Genomic DNA, 20,817 nt, shown 5'->3' with positions numbered 1-20,817 from the left:
ACTTTTGTAGAGAAGCTGTGTTTTGATAAGATGGATATTAAATGACAGGAAGAAGAATATTCCACTTAAAAAGTCAGAACTATTCTCCTTGGAAATGCATCTGTTTATAGCAAAATTGCCCACGTTCCTACGACTTTCCATATTAGAATAAAAAGCTAAATTGGCTCTTGTTAGTACATCTTGCCCTTAGGATTGAGAAGGAAAAGAGGAACGAAGCTTTATCCAGCTCACTCCCTGCAACATTGTGAGATTTAAACATATTTCTCATATGCCACTTCTTTGGGTATCTAAAGTCTAAGCCTGTTAATCATTTAATATGGTACTGTTATTTACATCACATGCTGACAATGCCCCATTTTCTAAAATAAAAGCTTTTCAAATATAAATAAAATTTCATATTACAGGTGTGGGAAAGTAATTATGTTGGCTACCTGTTACATCAAAAGATGTTGCAGTATTTTTTTTAACAGTATTTCCCTAAATGTCATGTGTTGCCCTATGATTGATTGTTCTGCATTTATATAGGCATTTTGTGCTGTCTCTGCTTGCTTTTCGTTCTTAGATTTCTGTAAAAGAGATTCTCACTGTTTAGTTCAGACTGCTATATAGCTACATATACTTGAGGTTTTAGCAGAATACTAAACAATAATAGTCATGCACCTGACAGGACAATACCTGCCTCCTGAATACTTTAAGTCAGTAGTTACCACATATAGTATAAGCATTTGATAGTACTGTGTTAATAAACTACTTGCATACTTACAGAAACCCAAAAGACAGAAATTAAAACATGAGGTAGCGACAGTTGCTGAAAGGTGGGGAAAAAGACAGAAAATAATACGGAAAGTTTTTTTTATACAATTGTCTTTGCATTTTTGCCTCTGGTTGTCTACAATCCCCTTTCATTTTCTGCAGATATTTTCAGTAGTTATCTTGCAGGAAACCAATCTTTCTTCAGGATCCTACAAAGGAGACAGAATTCCTGCATATTTGCTATGTGCTTATATGATCATTTATTCTGAGTTACGACTTCACTCTCAAGTCAGGCAAGCATAGAAAATAAGCAGCAAAGAAAGAAAAAAACTTCATAAGCAGAAGCAGTATGGAAAATGAGAAAGCGTAAGAGATGTATATGATGATGGTAAGCAAATAGAAAACACATTAAAGCTAATTGATTTAATTTGTTAATTTAAGAATTACTCTGAATATGAAAAAGCAAAGCAGTTGGCTATCACATATTCATATTAGTAAAAGACGTCTTTGAATAGACTAAACTGGGATAAGTGGTTAATTTACTTTTACAAAGATGCAAAATATTTCTCTTTATTTAACATGAAAATCACTATGGTAAAGAAGAATTCTGTCTCCCTCCACCACATACACTATAACAATTCCTGTTCTTTCTTTTTTTTTGTTTAATTTTTTTTTTCCTCTCTTTCTTTTTTTGGAAGTGCATAGGAAAAAAACCCCAAACCCTAGGAAGTTATCAGCCAGAGACTGTAGCATCATAGTATTACATATCTATTCCAGATAAATGCAGGGAGAGTTAGACAGCTATTGTAATACGGCAACCTTTTCAATATTAAAGTTTTAGCCATTTAAAAGTTAAATTATGTTTATTATGTTAAACAAACCAATTGCTGTCTTTCTGTTCCTAATTAAATGTAATAGTTTTTCTGTCATTGACAAGGGCCTTTTCAGAGAGAAAAAATAGCAAGGTTATTTTCTGTCCAGACAGGCAACAATATTGAAAAAGTGTCTAAAGTAACATTTCCTCTGTAAACAGTTCCAAGTATCTTGTAAGCTGTTCCAAGTAGGAGTCTTGATAAAAGAACAAACCTCTTAAAAAAATGTTTTAGTTTCTTTAATCTAGAAGACAATATTTAGTTACAATTATTTTAAAACAAAATCATAGAATCATAGAATAGTTTGGGTTGGAAGAGACCTTTAAAAGTCATCTAGTCCAATCCCCATGTTTCAAGGTCTTTTCTATTAGAAAATACTACTGAGAGCAAAGACTATCATTACATCTGTTTCAGAATTTCTGAGTAAATTTTGATGTGGAAGTCAAGAGCTCCAAATTTATATACAAATACCTGAAGAAGTATTTGATATTAACAAGGTTTCAACATGGTCTCCCACAGCATCCCTGTACCCAAGTTGGGATGTTACAGTTTAGATGGGCAGACTACAACACAGGTAAAAATTAGCTAGATTGTTTAGCTCAACAGGTAGCAGTTAACAGTTCATCATCCACCCAGAGACTGGATGCAAGAGGAGTTCCTCTAGAGTCTATTCTGGGACCTTTCCTATTTAATATCTTTATCAACAACCTGTACAAGGAGATGGAATGAGCCCACATCAAGCTTTCAGATGACAGCAAACTGTGTGATGCAGTCGATACACTCAAGAGTATGGCTGCCATTCAGGAGGACTGATTGCCAGCCTCTGGAAAGACTAAGGGCATGGGCAAAAAAGATCGTCATGAAATTCAATAAGATCAAAAGCAAAATCCTGTACCTCATACAGACTAATCCACTGCAGCAGTAAATGCTACAGTCTGGCTGTGCTAAAAAGGACACGGGAGTCATACTAGAACAGAAGATGCCATTAGTTGCCTGTGTGCCTTCTGAGCAATGAAGGCTAGCAGCACATAGAGCTATAGCAACAGGAACTGAGCCAGCAGAACAAGGGAAAGAGATTATTCTCCTTTACTTGACACTTGTTAGATCACATCAGGAATACTGCATCCCATTTTGGACCCAACTACAACACTGAGAGATCTGAGCAAGTCCAGCATAGGACTATCGAGATGATTGGGAGGTTAGAGCACACACACTGTGGAAGAGGCTGAGGAAATTGGCTTGTTTAGCCTAAGAAGGCTTGGGGTTGGAGAGGAACCTAACAGCACTTTTCAATACCTGAGAGCAAGTTATCAAAAAGACTAAGCCAGGCTCTCCATCGAGATGCACAATGGGAAAAACAAAAGACAACAGTCAAAAATTGAAACTGGACGTTCCAGGTGGACTACAGGCATAGGAAAACAGGAACCATGAAAAAACAAAGAAAAAAGTACACTGTGTAAATAACATTGGAACAGACTCCCCAGAGAAGTTGTGGAATTTCTTTCCTTGGATGTTTTCAAGACCTAAGTGCACAAAGCCTTCAGTAGGATGGTCTTTCTTCATAGCTTACCCTCCTTTGATGAACAGGCTGGGCTAGATGTCTTCATCAAGTCCCTTCCAACCCAAATGGTGCTAAGATTCTAAGACAACAGGGTGACTTTTGCAGAACGCATGCATACAAGATACACTCCTGAAACATTAAACTCTCTATGCATTTCCAATGCATACTTGAGTACCAAGAGTTCTTCTGCCTTTTTCATACTCAGAATTTAGTTGCCATGGTAACACATTCTGACTTGGGAGGCTCTCTCCAGTGGTATTCTGATTTCTATACACTGAAAGCAGCTACTACCCTTTTTTCAAAGGCTCCTGTATTTACTCTCTCTGATACAAATATATTCAATGGTACATTCATGCCTCTGAACTTAGATGTGTATTTTAATTCCCAATTATTCATTTAGAATCCAAACCCACAGGTCTAATGACTCAGTTTCTGGGGTTGAGCAATTCATGTTGTTCTGCAGTCACAGTGTACAGCCAGCCTAAAGAAAATGCTCCGGAAAATTTTTTTCTATTAGATGGGAAGTCAAGGGAGTTTTCAGCCAAGGAAACAGCAGGAAAACAGGCAATGAATACAGTTCAATCAGTTGTGGAAAACATTCTGTTCATAAAAATCTCTTGCTTTCATTGAGATGAAATATTAAGGCTTTTTACTCTAATCTGTTTATATGCCATTTGATTTCTGTACCAGTCACAGATTTCCTGGTGCTAAATAAAGAGACCATTGTCACCATCTTTAGCATCGCACAGTACAGGACATGTTCTAGACCCTACAGCCAAAGCTGTAGCTGCCACATAGTGAAACCTCACTTCCCCACTCAAAAGGGCATCTTTCCCTTGGCCGCCTATGATCTGCAACAGACATGGCTGCAACTCAAAACACTTGTTTTTCTAGGCAGAATGCAAAAAGGGAAAGATGACATAGTGCTAGAATTTCTGTCTCTAGGTAATGCAGGTAGTCTCCTCTGTCAGAATATGCCCTAGACAATGGTGTTTATTATTGTTGTTTTTTAAGGCAAGTTGTTCATCTTGTTTGTACTATACATGCAGGAAAGCTGACAAGGAAAGATGAGATTCTGATCCTATACCTGTACAATGAAATACCACAAAATCACTAAATGCCTCTTAGTATTAAATTATGTAATGTTTGGGGGTTTTTTTAATTTGCTCTACACACTTGCTAATTATACAATTATAATTTCTTCGCAACCAGAAATCTAGTTCATCTAACACACTCTTTAATAATGAGACTTATTAAAAATCTTCTGCTCAAGAATAAACACTACCATAGTATTTAATATAGAAAAGTAATTTTTTTTGCACTGACTTCAAAAGATAGTATGATTCACCAATTGAAAGATAGCAGAAAATCATAAGATAGGAAGACAGAGACTATGAACTGAGAAACTATGCATTTTAGTTTTATATATTCTTCTCTTACTCCTTCATGTGGCCAAAGCTTCTGCTGCTACCTAAATTTAAGTTTAAAGTGGCATGAAAATGATGAAATTACATTTTCAATTACCTCTTAAGAAACCTGAGTACTCTGTGTTCCTGGTTTTCTACTTGAGATGCAATATTTAATTGAACATTAAAAACACCAAACTCAAAAGCATAAAACATTGAGCATGGAAAGCTGCCAACTATACTTATTCAACTTGCTTCACACAGTGAGAACAATGCTGGACTTGTACTATGCATAGCATTTATAGCTAGCATACAGACAAAACAGTACTTCTGTTAGGTTAGAGATTTGCCTGCATGTCTGATTTTAAACTTTATCTTCAAAGTTTTATAACCATATTAACAATGCCATAAGCCAAAACCAAAGTACACCAAACAGAAATTGGCAGTTATAAAAGAGCTTTCAAGTCTCACTTGCTCATCAGTCAGTTTGAAGAGGCAACTCTTAACAGGCAGATGGCACCAAGCTAGTTCCTAGCAATATGTACATATGTACACTGTCTCTGTTGCAAGCCAGTACCTCACCTGAGGTTTCAACCTTTGCTCACTGGTACTCTAACTTCAGAAACCTTTCTCTTTTTTTCCATTGTCACAGAGAATACAAATTAAGTCCCTGACAACATATTCTAAATTTACAAAGAATGGGAAGCCACTTAGACAAGGTTTTGTATGTCTGATTTTATGAAACCAAAAAAACAATTTACAGTCAGAGAATCTGAAATTGGCAAGAATAATCTTCACCTGTGAACAATCTCACTCTCCAATCTATTTCCAAAGTTTCTAAATTAGCCAAAAGTTTGTTCTCCATATGTATACAGACATTCACTGTAGAAATAGCTCAATGAACTCAAATCCAGACCTGAACACATTCATTAATCCAACACTGTAAAGTAATATTCAGGTTACTGTACTGTTATTATACACTCCATGTTCAAGTAAGAACTGGTACTAATTGTATCGTGAAAAGGAAACCTGGCTTACTCAAGATGATGGCTTTCTTCAATAAATGTTTCTGTTTTCACAATGAGGTGGATATGAGGAACTGCACCTACTTTGACCACAAGTGAGGCTGCAATTAGATTTCTATTTTAATATAAGTATATATCTTTAATCTTACAATTTGACTATTACTATTATTATGCATCTGAAATGTAGCATCTTCTGGAATTGCACTGCTGCATCTTGACATATAATTCAGACATTTAATTTTTAACATGCCAGTTATACTGAAGTAAGAATCCAAATGACAACTACTAAACTAGCCCCCTAATTACCATCATTTCCAAATGTCATATACTCTAAAGAAAATAACTGTGCTCAGCAAAAGTTTCACTGTTGCCCTTAATTTAGAGAAAAATAAACCCTCTTACCTTATTGATCCAATCATGTAGGGCTGTGCTAGCTGTACTACAATAGCTCCACTCCCAAGCTGATGGCATGTGTACCCAGAATCCCAATCATAGTTTTTTGTGTCTCCATTCAATAAGGCATTGCGACTGCGACTTACACCCTCAATCACACTGGCACAGTCTGCAATCGTTGCAATGTTTTCAGTGGGAACTGTGAATTAAAAACACAAAGACAACAGACAGTCAGAAAACAGTTCAGATACCAACGGTCTTTAATTCCGGCAAAGAATTATGAAAAAGAAAAAAAAAAAAAGGATGAAAGTATGATCAAATATGGAAATATAACTCTTATAGAACATGAACTATGAAGCAGAATCAAGAGGTACAGATAATTTTTATAGCCTTGATCCCAGAATAGCTTGGTAAATTAACAGATGGATTTCTGTCTTGGTGATATGAAAGCACTCTTTTAATACAATTGGGGAAAAAGAGCTTGTCCAGCAAAACTTCTGAAATTTTCAAACAATTTCTTCCTGTTTTCATGATAAAACCTCCCCCCTGCCACTCCCCTGCACCCCCCCCAAAAAAAAAAAAGAAAAAGAGAGAGAGAGAAGAGAGAGAAATAAGTGGGAGATAGTTTAAAGCACTGATCTGGACTGTGGGAAGTCAGGACTCAAAGTCTTCAAAACCAGGGCTTAAAGTCTTACAGCTCAGGAGGCTATTCTCTACACATACCTGATGGTACTTCTGACAGTCTCTCTGACTGTGATGAGAAATTGCACCCCAGAATTTAGAAAGTGAAAATGCTTTTTAATACTTGCAAACCCCTTCAACACAAGTATTGGACTACAAGATGGAAGGAGAAACCAATAGGTCTGCCATACAAATGGAACAGCAAGTGCAGAAGTAATTCTCATTCCATCAAGAGACAGGAAAAAGGTATGACTGACTGCCACAAAAAAGAAATTATAAAATCCCAACAGCAAAAGAAAAGATACTACCTAAAACCCACCCTCTTGAAAAAAGGAGGGCCAAAACACAGGATAATGATTTTCCTCCAGGAGATAGGAATTATACAGTACTTCCCCCCCCCCCCCCCCATGCTAATTTCATCAAAGATCTTTGCCAGATAATTATTTTTTCTATCCTGTATGCAGCCATAAAAATGCCAGCATGCAGAAGCCTGCTATGCCCAACAAAGTCAAAGGTGTTACTGCAGAATATCAAATTTGCCTTCTTTCATTATGCAATATAATGAAATATAATACCATATAACCCTTACACGCAGTTATTTGAGTATTACAGGGATAATGAGCAAGTTGGGGAACTCAAAGAATTTTCAAATTAGTAAAAGCATTCCTGGCAAAATCATGACAAGAAGAAGGGAGTTTCAGTAAAAAGAAAAAAAAATTCCACAGGCCAGTGCTAAACTACTACCTTGTGCTGGAATATCTGTAATGAACTCCTTTTTTCACTTCTACAACCCCTCTTGCAATCAGCGTACATATCCAACACTATGGTCCATGTGCCATTATCCCCTAAATTAAGTTCTTCCTTCTCCCTGGTACATCCAAACCTGAATGCTCTAGCTTGGAAACTGCTGTTATAAACCAAATTAGGTAAAGCATAATATAATCCTTTAGTAGGCATTTTTAGAAGCAGGGGAACATTACATACTTGGGGGGGGGGGGGGAACCCCCCAAAAAGCAGCTTTGGGAGTTGTTATTCTTTAGCAAAGGACATAGTTTTCTGGAAACCAACACTAAAGTTTTCTAAGGAGAAGAATGCTGCTCTTGTACTTACTTAGTCCTGCTTAATGTCATTTAAATCCAATGCTAAATAGTTTCCCCCTTCCTTTCAAATCAAACACAATTCATAGTATAGTTAGAACTTGACATAATTTCAGCAATTTCATCAAAAATCAACAACAGCAGCTTCTCTGGGAGCACGCTGTAATAAGGTGGTGTATTTTCTTGTGCATAGAGAACTTTTCCAGCACTGTTTTACAAGTGTATCAACACTTGTTTTTGGAATTACCTATTATTTCCCTTTGTTAACATTTAATCAAGTATGGTACTTTCTTTCTGTTTGTAATTCAGAGAGAACCCCAAGCTTTTTGAACGTCACCTTCCAGCAAGATAATGGATGGAAAAAAAAAAAAAAAAGCTATTTAAGACACCCTAGTCATGTCCAGCACTTCCCTAAAAAGCTCAGTTTTTAACTAACATCCTCAACATTTCAAACTCTCCCTATTCTCTCTTTCAATAAAAAAATTAATATTAACAAGGCTGAAAAATTATGCTCTCTGAACATGTAAAAATCAAGGTTGCCTGTTGAGCCTTTGTTTTTTGGGGGAACGTGTTGAAAGCACTAATCCTTTTATCTAAATGATAACAAAAATTCTTTCAGCACAGGCTGTATTAAAAAAAAAGTTAAGATTTTGTGTGTCAGCCTCTGATAAAAGACAACCAGTCTGTGTGGTAATTTAATTTAAAAGAAAGAGGAAAAATAAGTTACCAAAAATTATCTGAATAACAATGATTACCTTAATAAAATTTCCAAATTCACAATATCTCATACCAAAAATTTTTGAAAATCAGCAGAACATCAAACAAGCCAAAACAAAAATGGCACAAAAAAATTGGAAATACAGAAGACGTGAAAATTCTAATAGTGTTGGGTTTACGAAAAAACAAATCACGTATACTACAGATGTAAATGTACCATTTTAAGCCCTCGGCACACTGATAACTTAATTACATACTTTTAATAGCTGTCTGTAAAATATGTATTTAAAATACTATAACATCTGAAAATGGTTGAAATATAGCTATGTGAAATTTCAGAGCTAATTGTAAGAGTCTCCAACACCCAAAAAAGAGATAATTTTCCATGAAGAGCTAAGATTCTGTGTTTTAAGTGTGCTAGTGGTGTCAGGAGCATAATCTTAAGAAAACCACCAACCAACCAAAACACCATAAGACACACAGCAGGAAAAAAGTGTAAGCTTGTTGCTAAGTAATAGTCCAAGGCAGTGGAAAAGCAATGGTTTCTGAAAAATCTACTGCATTACCAAATGTAGTATCACCTCTGCTCAAAAACAGTTGCTAAAACCACCATATTATTATTCTAGAAACCTCTTGATTCCCTATTACTGAAGAGACATTCAGAAATTCCCAGATTAGAATCATAGAATCGTTTAGGTTGGAAAAGACCTTTAAGATCATTGAGTCCAACCATCAACCATGCCCACTAAACCACATCTTGAAGTGCCTTGTCTACGCGTTTTTTTTTTTTAACACCTCCAGGGACTCCACCACTTCCCTGGGCAGCCTGTTCCAATGCCTGACAACCCTTTCAGTAAAGAAATTTTTTCTAATACCCAACCTAAACCTCCCCTGGCACAACTCGAGGCCATTTCCTCTTGTCCTATCACTAGTTACTTGACAGAAGAGACCAGCACCCACCTCACTACAACCTTCTTTCAGGTAGAGTGCGATAAGGTCTCCCCTCAGCCTCCTTCTCTCCAGATTCTTATGGAGGAGCAGGTGGTAGACATTAGAAGTACTTCACCGGGAACAATCTGAATAAAGCAAAGACTAACAATGCAAACTAAAAGTACTAGCATCGAAATAAAGTTTGCCTTGGCTTCCTTTTCTTCCCCTCTTCCCTGGCAGTAAGGGAACTTCTCCGAGTATCCATTTTATATAGGCATTAAAGCATCTTCTATATATCGCTGCTTTTTGTAGGAAGAGGAAGCTACTGAAATCTTGGTTAAAAAAAAAAGTAAAAGATGAAGTGTCAAAATCAGTGTTCAAGTTGAGGTTGCTCTGGACACCCTCTGAGCTATGTAAAGGTATTAATTGAACACAGTACAGCTCAGTTCATCCAATATTTTATCTGCATGCCCTCTGAGCATCATCCCACTCCTTGTCACATTTAGATTTCTGCACTAATTGTGACCTCCTAAGAAGATGTTACCTTGATTAGTCAAACTCCTTAACAACCGCACAGGAACTGTTTTAGTGTGTTTTTAATACCATTCTGGTCTTCCCTACAACGGTTAATTAGAAAGTGATTCTAACTAATTGCAGTGTGCAGAAGGTGCCATTCTGTTCCTTCTCTCTAGGAAGGTCTGCCACTCCCTATTTTGAACGTTATCATCTTTTATATCAGCTTGATAAATTTATTAAAAATACCATCTGGTGGGGACTCTGCTCTGGGGCTGTATTTTCAAGTCTTCTGGTTCTCTCCCTTTTTCGTGTTAGAATTTCTGCTGCAATTTAGGTCACTTGTTTGCAAAAAGATACTGCCAAAACCAACAGTCTTGTTTCTTTTTTTTTTTTTTTAATCTGCCAGCTATCCAGCTTTTACAGTAATCCATGTTGTAAGAAAAAACAAAAGAGGGAATTACAAATACAGAAATTCTTTTTTTCCACTGTTCATACAGCAGTTTTGCTCTGACAAATCTGATTTGCTTTTATGGAACAGAAAAGTTGTGTGTCAGGAAAGCATACATATTCTGTAAGCAGACAAAAGAAGATGGTCGAGGGCACAGGACAGCTGCATCAAAACATTCATTAAAATGTACTTTCTTGTCTCCTGGTCTTATGCTGCAGTATGGAGCGACAAGCAGCTTGGCAGTATATTTAATTCTAGTAATAGTATTTTTATAAGAGTTTGTCATTTCCAAGGCATGGCCTAAAGGCTATCTATTCTGGCTATACTTAAAGATGAGACAGATATGTTATTCAACTGTTCTTAGAGATTCCCCCAGGAGAAAAACATACCAGGAGTCTGTGGTAGCCTCAGTCACATTTATTTATTATTCCTTAAGGTTTTGGTTGTTTTTTTGTTTGTTTTTGGTTTTCCTGCTCTCCCTTAATCTTTAGCATAGTTGACTTTCCATAGGAATTATTTTTTCCCTGAAGTACTCAGGAAAAAATTAATACAGCCATTATTAACTGGCTTCCATATCCAAGTGTAAAGTACTTTCTTTCACCTCCCAGTCTGGACAGGTCAGATTTTGCTTTCTGCCCATCCACTGTAACTTCACTGCAATCGATAGGCTAACATGGGGGAAAGAAAAGACAGAAAAATCCTCAAATAACTCTGTGCAACACAGGAAGGAACAGAACTGAGTGGGCTCCTGCACCAGCTCACAAAACCAGCCATTAACAAACCTTTATTTAGTTACTAAAATAAACATACAGAGAAAGTGCAGGTCTACTAAGCAGTCTTATTTTATTGGCAAGCAGTAATTTACAGAATTATGGACTGTTGAATATATTTATACTGCAGTCTAGGCATCAGTCAAGTCAAAGGTTCTCAGCTAAGTGTCATCATTGCAATACAACTGTTCATTTTACTGAATTCTCTTAAGACACAAACCCATCACTTTGTGAAGAAACTATAAACAAGACATTATACTAGAAGCAATAAATTTTTGTTTTAGTTAATACAAATAAGTCATTTTTCTGTCATGTTGACATCCATTAACTGCTCAGCTTTCAATTGCTCCATTTTTAATGGTAAAATTGCACTCCTTCTCTACCTGAACATCTGCTGAGCTGACAAAAGTTTCCTTGCTATGAAGCAACAGTTAGAAAAAAGAAAGCTGAGAGCAAGGGAAAAAAAAAAGTATTAGGGATGTCACTATTATTCCAGGGTTTGATTTTATTGTATTAAATAATTAAAAGCATGTTGGGCATTTTGCTTTCATTATTTTCCACATGCCAAAAGATTTGTTAAGTCTAGTCTTTATTCAGCATATGAATTAGCACTTGTTCACTTGCGACATGGTAGAAAATATTAAGTCTACAGACTTTTCAGTTAATTAGAAGTACAGTCACAAAGTCCTGTCTCCCCTTCCACATACTCTTTCTTATTTTCTTGAGCTGAAACTTGCTGATGACATTGCTACATTTCATTTGAATCTTCAATCAAGAACTCAATCAAGAACTCAAGAAATATCAACTTCAAACAGATATAAACAGCATTTCCACTTGTTTCAGTGAAAAGCTTTCTGCAAGCCACATTTAGCTAGAAAAGAAAACCCCACTAGTATTTGTCTATGTCCACCTCTCAGTTTGGATTAGAATAACTTCAGAGAAGGCTGATTTTTCAGTTGATATCTGCTAGAGCTTGTGATTTCTGATCCAAAAATTAGAATAAAAGTATTCAAGTCATTAGAACTGGCCATACTTTTAATTGCCAACCAATCGGTTCACTATAGGGCTCTTTCATTAAACATTCTGCCTGAAGAAGACTTTCAGAAATAGCAGTTGTTTCAGAAGAGCCCTAGGAAGTATGCATCCTTCATTATGGCACTGGAAATGGGAAGAAAAGAACAAGAAAAAAAAAAAGTGTCCTGGTTTCAGCTGGGATAGAGTTAATTGTCTTCCTAGTAGCTGGTACAGTGCTATGTTTTGAGTTCAGTATGCGAAGGATATTGATAACACTGATGTTTTCAGTTGTTGCTAAGTAATGTTTAGTCTGAAGTCAAGGATTTTTCAGCTTCTCATGCCCAGCCAGTGAGAAAGCTGGAGGGGCACAAGAAGTTGGCACAGGACAGAGCCAGGGCACCTGACCCAAACTGGCCAACAGGGTATTCCATACCATGGGACGTCCCATCTAGTATAGGAACTGGGGGGAGGGGGCGGGGGGGGTGGGGCAGGGGGAATCGCCGCTCAGGGACTAACTGGGCATCGATCGGCAGGTGGTGAGCAATTGCATTGTGCATCACTTGTAGATGCCAATCCTTTTATTATTACTATTGTCATTTTATTAGTGTTATCATTATCATTATTAGTTTCTTCTTTTCTGTTCTAATAAACCATTCTTATCTCAACCCACGAGTTTTACTTCTTTTCCCAATTTTTTCCCCCATCCTGCTGGGTGTGGGGGGGGAGTGAGTGAGCGGCTGCGTGGTGCTTAGTTGCTGACTGGGGTTAAACTATGACAAAAAGTAACTGGAACTGTATGAACAGATCTCTGTTGAAGAATGTGTACCAGTAACTAAACTGACCACATGGCTGTCCTTTCCTGGGGGGGTGGGGGTGGGTGGAAATCCCTGCAGTATTTAGATCATCTTCAAATTTTCATAATTTCCTAAGGCTATGCTTGCAGCAGAGCTGACTTACATTGCTGGGTAAACCTGCATGGTTTTGAAAGAAGGCTAACCTTTTAAAAAGAGAACAAACAAAATATGATAGCTTTGTGTGAAGTCAACATTAAACTAGACACAAAATAGCATCTCTCACTGCTTCCTTGGACAGAGATAGAGCAATCTTCTACTAGGAAAATGATATGACTGGTTTCTCTCTGTTATACATTTAATTTTTATTTTTTTTTTAAATAAGTGTCTGAGAGTAAAAGACAATTGAATGATTATTTATTCATTTCATTTTTTCCCCTTTAAAACAAATTCTCTCAAGGCATTGAAGAGCACCCAAATGAAGATTCACAATGATTCATAAGTACTGAACAGCATTCCCCAGAGGGTGACCAAGGACATTCCAGTGTTTTACATCCATCTCCTGCTCTTCAGTCATTATTCACTGTTCTCCCTTCTGTGTGTAATGTACAAGTTACAAGATAGTCTGACAGACTGAGACAGACTACAGATAAACACAACTTCATATAAAAGCCTTCTACACTGCACTCCCTATGACCTTAACCAGGCTCAAAACAGGACAGTAGGCTGGTCAAAGCCACCTGCCTGCATAGTCCTTGACTGTCCCTCAGCACTGAGTACTGATTAAAGGACTAAGTGAGGTTATAAATTTTTTCCCTTTGAGGCAGAAAAGAGGAATTATTTCCTATATTTAGGTGGGAAAAAACCCCCAAAACCAAAAGAGGCATTGCATAGAAGCAGCTCCTTACCCACTGTTGTACCTTCTTGCCACTGGGCAGATTAGAAGCTTTTACAAAACATCACATCACACTGGGTACCACTTCTGCCTCCAAAGGAGTACGTCTCTTGCTTGTGAAAAATTTCATTTGTTTTGGATTCTAGATTAAATATTAATGACTAAAGACCATCCAAAATTTCAAAAGTGAAGTGCATTAAAAGCAAACACTATGCTTTTGAGATGAAAAAATATTTACATCCCTGTTAAATGAAACAGTTATGTCAATCTCGTGAATATAATATGTAGAAGTGTTAATTTACTTACACATTGAGAGATAATACTATGCCAAAAGGAAAACTACATCTCAAATCTAACACCTGTGTTAATTTCTGTCACTTACCTCATTTCACAAGACAACAAAGTGTAAACCAACACTAAAACACCAGATAGTGCTAGAAAGAGCATTTCCTGCTACTTTTACTTCAAAACTGCTACCAATGGGTTGTGTCAGTACTGCATTCTGTATTGTATAAAGTAACTGTATAAACCGTATTTCATATTAACTTTTAATGTAGTATGTCAAGCTAATAATTTGTCATGAAAAACCTGTAAGTATAAACACAGCAACATAAAATTGCTGTTATCATGAAACAGTGCTTCATTTTTATTATTTGTTTACCAGCCTTCTACTCTACACTTCACAGTGACAGCCATTACATAGATACTATGTATCAGTAGTAATATATCTGATAAATTACCCTCTTTGTATATACAGCTTTCTGATCAAGTTGAATAGGTTTCAAAATTAAATAAATAATTACTCTTAAATCTCCGTATAAGATCCCTAAACAAATACCTCAGTGACCTTATATCTTTGGAATGACGCTTCAAATGACAAACCCTTTGCCTATTATCTTCAGTGTTGTTTTGGTAGAAGTAAGGGTCACAAAGTCTTTCTGAAAGGACCATATGGCCTTCAAGGGCTGACCAACATTTTCTTAATAAAACAGGATATAGAAACAGCAGCTGTGTTTGTTCTAACCTAACTGAATACCATACGAGATAAACAATGAACCCAATAGTATTACCTAATACTGCTTTTCAAGTGGTGAGGATGAAGGCTTCTGTACTCAGTCAAGCTTAAAAGCAACCTATTCGGATTACTGCACTTTCATACATTTCGTGGAGCTTTCCTAACTGCTTTCGGTTCACTTTACCCTATCCAGTCACTGCTGGAATAGAAACAAACATCACAAATACTCATCAGAGCAATAAATAAATCTGTGCCAACTAATCCATTGGTAGTCATATAGATTTTTTTTTACAGAAGTGGAACTGCTTGATCAAGGGAGCCAGACAACATGCTACCTTACAGTGACTATCACAGGTATGTAAAACAAAGTACTAAATGGATATAAGGTTACTTTCCTGGGGCACAACTGTTGAGAATATTTTTGAATAAGTAATTTGATGGCCATAAATTCTGGTGGAACAGCCATTGTGCCCCTGCTCCATTTCACAACTGGACTGCTGTCAACTAGTCCCAAAATCTTTCCATTTGTCCCTTTCTCACCATAAATTCTGCAGGGTCATGTATCCGACTTTTGCTGTCTCATTTACAACTGGAAGTTAGTCCACATCCCTCTTCCAATTAACTACTCACTGAATTCTTACTCTTTTAATTTTCTATTAATTGTATTGACTACCATCCCTTCAATATGAAAAGCTGTAGAGCCCTACAGGCCTCTCTTTGCTTATTGTAGATCACTTCAAATGTCTTACACGTACAACAGTTTGATTGACCCACACTGAATGACAGCATCATTCCACTGATCACCCTGAACAATAATGGACACTTACTATTATGTAGTCCAAACCCTGTTTGCCTGTAAGATTCTGTAACTACAAAAAAAAATTTCATAAATGGATAAATTTTAATCAAGCCATATAAAGTCTCCATCCCCTAGATTATCTTTGAAACTCATGAAATGTTGAAACAGATCTAATAGTTTGCCTCACCAAAATGCTCACTAAAGCACAAAACATCATTGAGTATCTGAAAGACAAGTCAATTATGGTACAAATACACTTCCACTAACACACACGGATTCACTACCTTGCCTGCTGTTACGACCAAAGAATCTCTGAGTTAACACACACACACAAAAAGCTAATATGTTATTTAAGTCCTAAATTGAATATTTGCTAAATGACTGATAATCTTCAATCAAATATATACAGATATATGCACCATTTGTTTGCACACAGTAACTCTGATTTTGTATAAAGTTTTTAAAAATTCATAGCTGGCAGTGCTAAATATGAAACTTAGCTCAAAGGTTATAATCAAACTTGAAATATTTTGTTTCTCTGCTAACTAGATGTTGTGGTTTAACCCCAGCCAGCAACTAAGCACCACGCAGCTGCTCACTCACTCCCCCCCACCCAGTGGGATGGGAGAGAAAATTGGGAAAAGAAGTAAAACTCGTGGGTTGAGATAAGAACGGTTTAATAGAACAGAAAAGAAGAAACTAATAATGATAATGATAACACTAATAAAATGACAACAGTAATGATAAAAGGATTGGAATACACAAATGATGCACAATGCAATTGCTCACCACCTGCCGATCAACACCCAGCTAGTCCCTGAGCAGCGATTCCCCCTGCGCCCCCCCCCCCCCCCCCCCCCCCCAGTTCCTATACTAGATGGGACGTCCCATGGTATGGAATACCCTGTTGGCCAGTTTGGGTCAGGTGCCCTGGCTGTGTCCTGTGCCAACTTCTTGTGCCCCTCCAGCCTTCTTGCTGGCTGGGCTTTGAGAAGCTGAAAAATCCTTGACTATAGTCTAAACACTACTGAGCAACAACTGAAAACATCAGTGTTATCAATATCCTTCGCATACTGAACTCAAAACATAGCACTGTACCAGCTACTAGGAAGACAGTTAACTCTATCCCAGCTGAAACCAGGACACTAGATTACTGAAGGTGGATGTTTTCTTTAACCACAGTTCTTCCTTATTCTATTTTCTTGTCAACTGCAATTGCAATACTACTTGCAAACTCCCTAAAACAAAGGTAAACTTCCTATTTGCATTATGGAAGACCTTGTACATTTTGGGGCTATATAACATAAAAATTAGTAAAGTGTGATTTGTCAGGCTACTTATTCTATGTTTCTAAAAAAACATCATGAAATTACACAGGCAAACCTCATGAGATCAGGTGTAACCATGTGATGCCTTTGTGTAACGCATGGGGAATGGGCTGAAGGAGTTTGGTCTCAGTTTTTCACAGCTAAATATTATAGTTTTCTCAGAAAAAAATTTAAAAGAAATATGTCTTACTAAAATCTTTCCTCTCATTCTTTCTTGAAATCTGTTTTCCCTTCCATCTATCATAGGTGCATACTTAAAATTTAAATATATGTTTAAAACCAGCATGAATACATGAAGAATTTTGCTGAAATACTCAATTTTCATGCCAGAAGTAACAAACTGTGGGAAATCCCACCTAGACAACTACTGAAAGCTGCACAAAAGTATTCCCAATGAATTTCAGGATCTCACTCACGTGAGTTTGTATGGAAGAAAGCACAGAATTCACCCTGTTTGAACTATTAAAAAAATCGATATTAAATCTTACTTTGACATATTTTATCATGCAGTATTGTTGGTCTGTTGGGGATTTCTACCTTAAGTAATTCAGTACTATGTAGAAGAACTTAAATCAGTATTATACAAGCTATTGGGAGCTCCAGAGGTAACAGAGCTCCATCAGTGCGGTATTCTGAGAATAAGGCTAGCCAATATAGTGTTCTGCCATGGCTAAACATGTCTATGGCTCTTTGGGGGAAAATCAACACACGAGAGGTTACCTTGAGCAGTTGGAACTAGGCTGTATAATAGGCCCTAAATGCCCAAATCCATCTTCACTGCAATAAATAGCTCTGGTTACTCCATCCTCATTACAGAATTCAGGCTAATCTACTGGAAGGCAAGTGCAACCATACTATGACATGCAAAGAAGAATTGGATTAGCAGCACTGAGTTACTCAATTACTGGTATCAGCAGCAGTTGATTTAATTTGAACTTTAGGATTCCTGTAACATCACTAATTAATCCACAGAACTGAAATATCAAAGGAGTCGCAAGGACTAGCCAACTAATTCTATGCATACAGCTTCATTTAACTCAAGTTAGAGATTTCAGTGTGGAAACAGATTAAGAGTGCAGTGACGGCCAGTCTTAAAAGGCACGTTTTCGCAATAGTTCATGTGAAAGGAAAACAGTTTTATCTCTTACCTATCAGGCCTTTCTCAAGAGTAAAGGTTTTGTTTGTGAACATGCATTCAAACGCCACAATATGGAAAACTTTGTTCACTGTGTTGTGGGTCCCAACAATTCGAATATACCTATAGGGAAAAAGAAAAAAAAAAAGGTAAGTAGCACAAGTTAAGCATGACAAAATTCTATGCACTAAAATATAAATAATTCAGTTGGACTATATTGTGCAGACCTGTAAGAACCAAGCAACTGTTAAAAAAATAAAATAAGAAAAGGAGTAAAAAGAGTATAAATTTCACAGAAAGCTTGCATCTATTCAGGATGCTGGCTCCAGTACAATTAAAAAAAAATTAAAAAAAAAATTAAAGAGCTGTGAAATCTATCAAAAAAATCTTTCTGGACTAATTTGCCAAGAAAAGCAAAGTGAGGGACCTTCTGGTTCAGAAATGGAGAAATAGCCTGTTAGTGCAAGTGTGTGCTCATGGAAGCTTTAAATAATAATTTAAAAAAATCCCTTTACCAACTACTTTTCACCACAATGAAAGATTTCATACAGCCAGGACAAACGCAACAGATCAGTGAGGCTTCTCTGCAGAAGCAAAACTTTAATTCCATTTTAATATGGCTGTTTCTAATTCTAACACTGGGTGTACAGGACACCGATGTCTTTGTTGGTGTATCTTTTATTAATAATAACAACAAAAAAATATCTGAACAGTCAAATGTTATGAAACAAAGCTAGCTCTGGGTTTCATTCCTGGTTGTATAACTTATACTTCTAGACTCTAATTGAAAAATCAGATAGAGTTGCTCTTGAACACTGTGACCTATTCCCTTCTGTATTACCCTGGAGGCTTCACGGTCTATAAACAGCCATTAACCTTGATTCAGTCCGATTCCTGCATTTTCTGAAGAGATCTGACAGTTCTTACTACAAATTTTGAAAGATCCTAAATGGAATATTGTATACCATCTCCATAAATGTTGAACAAGCAACACAGAAAACTAGCTAAAACAAATACCATTACCCCACAAAATGGGTTGTATTAAATGAACTCATTCAATTAAGAAGTATCAGAATGCATGCATCTTAAGCAATATCCTCGGTCTGCAGTACAAAACAATCTTTCACTTATGTAGTATAATTATAGTTCCAACATAACAGCCGATCACCAACAGCATAATTTTGGCTTGTGTTCTTCATCATGCCAAGTTGAAAAGATACACAGCTTTCAGTCCTGAGATTTATTTTTTTTTTAAGCAATAAAAAAGCCTCATAGCTATTTAGCATACTATTGTTCAACCTCCTCCTACACTTCAAGACTTGAGTGCCTTATGAAAGAGCTCTTATAAGCAAGCCTCAATAACTGTTATTACTGATACTCATTTGTCTTTACCACAAATAGAAAAAAACTTCTAAAAAACAATTTTAAAAATCCACCTATTACATGCAAATGACTGCAAGGGACAACTAAATTACCCGAATATCATGATATCGCTAAAATTGCCAAAGTTTTTGACCTCTGCTCCTTTTAGCTTATATAATAGTTTAATTTAAAAAAAAACTACTGTAAATTTTGATTAAAATTACAAAACTGATATACAATATGCTCAAAATTTCACTTAAAAAAAATTACTTTGATTATCATGACTTGAAACAAAAAAGAATGATATGCTATTCCCTAATTAATATTAACTCACAGATCAATTAATTTTCACAGTAGCAAATTTTCTGCAAGTCATTCTATGTAGAAAAAGTAAAAGTAGCAAAAGTGGAAAAAAATTTATTTTCCATAAAGAAGGTGAACCTATATTTTAAGAGTAAAGCAGAACTTAGCCCTCATTGTGCAACTGTGACAAGAGCCTGCAAAGAGCAGCGCAGGAATCTTGGTTGACAGTCAGAGAAACAGCAGTTCTTTCCCCAGACCTGCCATGTGAACCAGTCAGTTACTGCAAGGTGATACACAAAATGCCTTCTTTTGGGATTCACATTATGAAGGCAAAACCGTATCACCCTCAGTTTTTCTGAACATGCTGAGGATAATTTGTGGTGCTTTTGCAAGTGGCACAGTCAGGTACAGCCATAGTAAAAGCACAGTAGACACGCAGGAGTAAGACTCCAAGGTTTCTACTTGCAAAGCTGACTCTGCAAAACTGACACTGAAGATCCACTGAAAAGATTATAATCAAATTATTCAGGGGACTAGCAGTTTGCTGTTCAGAGAAAGTTAACCTGAAATTTGAAAGAATCTTTCAGTTTTAGGAGGTCTGGTAGACATCTTCAGTTAAGGGTATGTCTCCTCCTTGAAGTTACAGGCACAGACATATTTGGGCCAGTCCTCTCAGATTATTTTCTTTTTGTCAATTTGCGAGCACAGTATGAACCCTAAATACACAGGCAATGACAACAGTAAGTGTTCTGGTTCTATCCAGCATCAGAAGCACAGAATTTGACTAAACACAGGAACAATCTTGGAACATTTATAAGTGCACGTGGAGGCTGGGTCACCATAGAGACTCCCTCGTCTCTCTCAGGCAAGAAAGTTATTGATTGAGTTGTGCTGCCTAGACAAACCACACTCCAGGCTAACCAACAGAGCCTTACTACTGGAGATACTTTGACATATTTCTGTTATGCTTACTTGCTTTAAGGAGTTTAGAGAATAAACAAAGTAA

The 20,817-nt window shown here is 36.7% G+C and overlaps 1 protein-coding gene across 4 annotated transcripts in view; it reads right to left on the bottom strand.

Annotated features, from left to right (window-relative positions):
• Positions 1-20,817, bottom strand: part of BTBD9 (BTB domain containing 9) — a 133,403-nt gene that overhangs the window by 41,472 nt on the left and 71,114 nt on the right. For all 4 annotated transcript variants that reach the window (XR_012652499.1, XR_012652500.1, XM_075042939.1 and 1 more), the window contains exons 8-9: positions 18,160-18,269; positions 6,020-6,209 (exon numbers count right to left, since the gene is read on the bottom strand). Coding sequence is in view for 2 of the 4 variants with exons in the window: in XM_075042939.1 (XP_074899040.1) it covers positions 6,020-6,209; positions 18,160-18,269 (300 nt within the window). In the remaining 2 variants the exon portion in view is untranslated. The remainder of the gene's footprint in view (positions 1-6,019; positions 6,210-18,159; positions 18,270-20,817) is intronic.

Source organism: Buteo buteo, chromosome 12 (genome assembly GCF_964188355.1).
Source record: "Buteo buteo chromosome 12, bButBut1.hap1.1, whole genome shotgun sequence".
Classification (NCBI taxonomy): domain Eukaryota; kingdom Metazoa; phylum Chordata; class Aves; order Accipitriformes; family Accipitridae; genus Buteo; species Buteo buteo.
This window is presented reverse-complemented; position numbering and strand designations above follow the sequence as displayed.